This window comes from Cricetulus griseus, chromosome 4 (assembly GCF_003668045.3).
Source record: "Cricetulus griseus strain 17A/GY chromosome 4, alternate assembly CriGri-PICRH-1.0, whole genome shotgun sequence".
In the NCBI taxonomy this organism is placed as follows: domain Eukaryota; kingdom Metazoa; phylum Chordata; class Mammalia; order Rodentia; family Cricetidae; genus Cricetulus; species Cricetulus griseus.
The window spans coordinates 33,371,472-33,376,917 of NC_048597.1; the positions used below are offsets into that span (position 1 = coordinate 33,371,472).

A 5,446-nucleotide genomic window follows, 5' to 3' on the forward strand; every position below is an offset into this window, starting at 1 on the left:
AGGTAAAAGACCTGTACCATAAGAATTTTGAATCTCTAAAGAAAGAAATTGAAGAAGACACCAGAAAATGTAAAGATCTCCCATGCTCTTGGATAGGTAGAATCAACATTGTAAAAATGGTGATCTTGCCAAAAGCAATCTATAGATTCAATGCAATCCCCATCAAAATCCCAACACAGTTCTTCAGAGACCTTGAAAGAACAATACTCAAATTTATATGGAAAAACAAAAAATCCCAGGATAGCCAAAACAACCCTGTACAATAAAGGAACTTCTACAGGCATCACCATCCCTGACTTCAAGCTCTATTATAGTGCTATAGTCCTGAAAACAGCTTGGTATTGGCACAAAATAGACAGACCAATGGAATCGAATTGAAAATCCTGATATTAACCCACACACCTATGAACACCTGATTTTCCACAAAGATGCTATGTTACGATAAATGTTACAATAAATCTTTCTGCCAAAAGCAGCTGAGCCCCACTGTCACGTGTAAGCTTTATGCCAGCCACCTGCCCAAGTTAGGCCCAAATGAATACACAGAGAGACTTGTATTAGGTACAATGCTGCTTGGCCAATGACTAGGATTCTCATCTGTTAGCTCAGTATCAATTATCATACATCTATATATTTTATAAGACTTATCTTATCAGACGCCTTATTGGCGTCCCTCCTAGCTGGTGGATCACATCGTGCCGCTAGAGCAGGAGCCGAGGGAAAAGAGAGCGACACTTCCTTTTTCCTCTTCTTAAATATGAGTCTCCTTGCTATGTCACTTCCTGTCTGGAACACCATTTCTCTACTACATTTCCCAGAATCCTCTTTGACTCCTAGTCCAGCCTAACCTGCTGTCACATTGGCCAAGCAAGTACTTTATTTATAAACATACGCAGAAGTATTTCCCCCATCAATGCTAAATCTATACAATGGAAGAAAGATAGCATCTTCAACAAATGGTGCTGGCACAACTGGATTCAGACATACAGAGGTCTGCAGATAGATCCATATCTGTCACCATGCACAAAACTTAAGTGCAAATAGATCAAGGATCTCAACATAAATCCAGCCACACTGAACCTTCTAGAAAAGAAATTTGGATACCCTTGAACGAATTGGCCCAGGAGACTGCTTCCTAAACATAACACCAGTAGCACAGACATTGAGATCTATAATTAATAAATGGGACCTCCTGAAACTGAGAAGCTTATGTAAGGCAAAAGACACAGTCAGTAAGACAAAACGACAGCCCACAAAATGGGAAAAGATCTTCACCAACCCCACATCTGACAGAGGGCTGATTTCCAAAATACTCAATAAACTCAAGAAGCTAGCCACCAAAACACCAATCAATGGAGCTAGAATTTTAACCTGCCAAACTCAACAATACCTTTTCTGCACCCCACATCACTGATATTACAAGCATTTGTAATGTGGGATCATGGCCTTCTCAATGGGGGAATTTGAAGCCCTTTCCTTCTGACATTTAAATGCTGTATTGCTGGGGCAGCAAACATAGTTATTTATCTTTTGCCCCAACTGCTCTTACCCAGTGAACATATCCCTGTTACCCAGAGTTAGCACTGAAATGGGCTCTTGTCTATACATCCTTTTCCAAATTTTAAATTATATAAATGCTTCTAACAAAACATTCCAATATAATAAAATAAATACGGCAGAAAAAAACAAGTCAAACGCTTTAAAGAGTTTCTATGTCATTCATTATATCATCACAAATATATCAGCTGTTGTTTTAATGTACTTTCTATAACAAGAAAGCCAATATGATGTCATTGTCAGCTTGGAGAGTCATAGCCCATTTATTTGTTCTGGTGCTCTATTTCTGTAAATAGACACACCTCAGAAATTCTTAAAAATATATGTCTTTTATTGAATTCACTTGTGTGAAATAATGATCTTTATAGCAATTCAACTTGCATTTCTCACAGGGAGTAAAAAAGACATGGGAGTGCAAGTGCAAGTGCAAGTTTAAGCCAGGGGGAAAGCTGTCAAAGTATGCTTTTTTCCCCTTTCTCCTTTGCTTTCCTCTTGAGTTCTTGACTACAAATACACAATAATAAACTTGTCTTCCCCACACCTAAAAGATCAAGGCAGATTTGAGGAGCACCAAGATCTCAATGATTCTAGACTCTTAAGCCAGGGTCAACAGGAGCTGAGAAGTTTCCTTCCTTCTAATATATACTCCAACATTATCATGTCATTTCTGTACTGAACTAAAAATTTAATTGTTTGCCTAAATCTGTCATAAATGGATCTTGTGGTCATAAACAGTACGATAAGACGTAATTCCACATTTTCAAGCTGGGTTTGGGCCCTGTGAGTAGGTATTTATAGTGTAAAAGTTTGTGATGCTCCACGTAGCCATTCGGACTCCTCTCATGTGTCCAATCTGCATTGCCATGCACAGCAGCTGCCCTGTGTCCTGAGGGAACACTTGTGAGCTCATGTGAGAATTTCAGTTCTCCTCTCAGGGCTACAGCTGGTTGACCTCAGCTCAAAAGAAATATGAAGACAGCATTTCTTCTGTAATATAATGTGTAATATAGCATCCATAACTAACCACTGTCATAAGAATTGCAAACAGCTTTTCCACATCCCTGCACTGCTGATATTTTTTTACTGCTTTCAAAATCCCAACACCTCTTAAAGACCTCTAAAACATGTTTCAAATTAAGGATAAGAGAGTTATTATTTTTGCAATAATATGCATCTGTTCTCTGAAGAATAAAATGCTGGTTAATTTACAGTTGTTTTATATCTAGCTTACCAGATTCCTGTTTTCTATAAAATAATTTAAAACAGTGTGACTAGAGTATTGGTGAGGTGTGGATAGTTGAGGACATTGTGTGAGCCATGCAGCAGAATATACTAAAAGCATTTGAAGGAGCTATGTGAGAGAAGATTTTCAAAGTTATATGTCATTATTAATTTCTGACCCATTTTCTACTTCATGGATCTTGGTTACAAACATTCTGTCTTATAGATTTGTTCACTCAATCCCACACAAGTTAGATTTTGTTATGGAGAGATGGAAATGAAATTACGTCTAAAGTTTCTTATTCTCCGTACTTTGGCTGTGTTGGGGGTCACAGTGTTAATCACCATCTACTTCAAATAATGGCTTCTCTGAAGAAAGGTGAGAGATGCATCAATCTAAGGGTATAACTATAAGTCATTTGGACTCAGTTAAATACCATGTCTATTTAGTAGAATAATAGTAGGGGCTCCTTTGGGGCATGTCATCTTGTCTATCCATAGTTTCTTGGACCTATATTGAGGATAGGTATGGCTTGTTTTTTTTTTTTGTTTTTTGTTTTTTGTTTTTTTGGAGAAGGATTTAAATACAATCAGAAACTGGTTGGTTAATAGCCTGTTTAAAAGAACATCAAGCCATAAGGTCTGTAGTCACATTATATTTGGTTAAGAAAGGAGATTTCATGAAGCATTTTGTGCATTTTTTATTTATCAGTATAAGTAGAGAAAATATATACCAGAAGATTATAAGACCATTTGGGAAAAATGTCTAATTCTATTTCAAGGATTTACACATTACTGAAGATTCCCTATATCCAGGGCAAGGACTATACAGAAAGTTGAGATTTTATTAGACACCCTAAGAAACACACAAAGTTTCTAGGTTGAGTTTATTCTACTCAAAGAATAATCAATAAAATGTATTAATCTTAGAAAATATGCCAAATCCTATGACCTTATGGTATTGATATTCAAAATATCAATACTTTCGTATTATATTTATAAAGTGATATGTTCTAAAAACGTAATTTATTTATATGGTATAGTTTTTCTGTATTAGTTGTATTTGTTTTACAGCCTCAGAGTGGTGGTGAAAAACTTTAAAATGTTCAAAGACAAGGAAAGAAATGACAGAAGGGAAGGAGAAGGAAAAGGAACAACTGGAATTTTTAAAAGTTTCAAACAATGGAAACCTCACACCAAGGTGTTCAATTGACTAGACAATGTTAGTCAAAAGATACTCTGAAACATTTAAACATCTGATTGTGGTGTGGTATTAATATACTGAAACAATACTATTGGAAAAATGTATGGAGTTAACAAGAGTAGATACGACAATTTTTAAATTTACGTTGAAATATTTAAGTTATAGAATTCAGATGGATAATTATCTAATTATTTTGGAATTGTACTAGTATATAAATAGTTTAATAAATAAATAGTTTAATAATTTAAAGACCAATACTTTATATTTTATATTTTACATTCATAAAATCATTTTAATTAACTATAATTAGTCAGCTGTAGAAGCTGATTTTTTAAAAGTACAATAAGTACTTGCAATTTTCTTAACAGCATTAAAAACTTCCTTATTTCTAAGGCTGTAAATAAAAGGGTTTAACAAAGGAATTATTATTGTATAAAATACAGCCACTGGTATATCTTTATTCCCTTCTTCAAATGGTCGAATATACATGAGAAGGCAGATGTAGAATATTGACACAGAAAGAAAATGGGACCCACAAGTAGAAAATGCTTTTCCTCTCCCATCCTTGGATTTCATCTTGAAAATAGTGAAAAGAATGCAAAAGTAAGAGACCAAGACAGTGGTAATAGTAAAGACTTGAATTGGCATTGAAAAAATATATATCATTAGTTCATTAATAAAAGGGTCTGTACAAGAGAGCCTATACAGTGGAAGAATGTCACAAAAGAAGTGATCAATGCGATTTGATTTACAGAAAGTTAACCTTAAGAGACAGCCTACATGAATCATGGAATGCACGTTGCTGGCTATGAAGGTGGCTATACTCATCTGAATGGAGAGCTTCTTGGACATCATGGTGTGGTACTGCAGTGGGTTGCATATGGCCACATAGCGGTCATAGGCCATTGCTGCCAGAAGGAAGCAGTCTGCAGTTTCAGCAAGACAGAGAAAATAGAACTGTGCCATGCATTCATAGAGAGAAATCCTTCTGTCCACAGAAAAGAAGTTCTGTAGCATCTTGGGAGTGATGGCGCAGGAGCAGCAGGAATCCATGAGAGCCAGGTTGCCCAGAAAGATGTACATGGGTGTGTGAAGACGGCGCTCCATGTAGATCAAGACCACCAGCCCGAGATTCCCCACCATGGTGACCAGATAGATAACAAAGAACACCAGGAACAGGAGGGTCTTCAGGTCTGGGTGATCTGAGAATCCCACCAGGATGAACTCTATTGTCAAGGAGTGATTCACCTTCTCCATTCTCATTTCTCTGCTGAGACAAAAATTATTAACAAGTTTGATATTATAGGCAGAATATGTCTAAATCTCCCTCTCTAGTTTACAGTGAGCAGCTGGGAATCTCTTCAATTTATCCGAGCAGTCAATCCCCTGAAAAATGTCGTGGTAGGATAAGTTATTTGAGAAGAAATCACACATAGGTTGTGCATAGGAGTGCATATACACAGA

At 36.4% G+C, this 5,446-nt stretch overlaps 1 protein-coding gene across 1 annotated transcript; it reads right to left on the reverse strand.

Moving 5' to 3' along the window:
• Positions 1 to 4,288: 4,288 nt before the first annotated feature.
• On the reverse strand, positions 4,289 to 5,245 carry LOC100768112 (olfactory receptor Olfr180). The gene has a single exon (XM_027413253.1). The coding sequence runs from the start codon at positions 5,243 to 5,245 to the stop codon at positions 4,289 to 4,291; it is 957 nt and encodes a 318-aa protein (XP_027269054.1).
• Positions 5,246 to 5,446: the final 201 nt, after the last annotated feature.

Bases quoted from the DNA above. Each gene is read 5' to 3' on its own strand.
- LOC100768112 (XM_027413253.1), bottom strand. From the start codon at position 5,245: ATGAGAATGGAGAAGGTGAATCACTCCTTGACAATAGAGTTCATCCTG.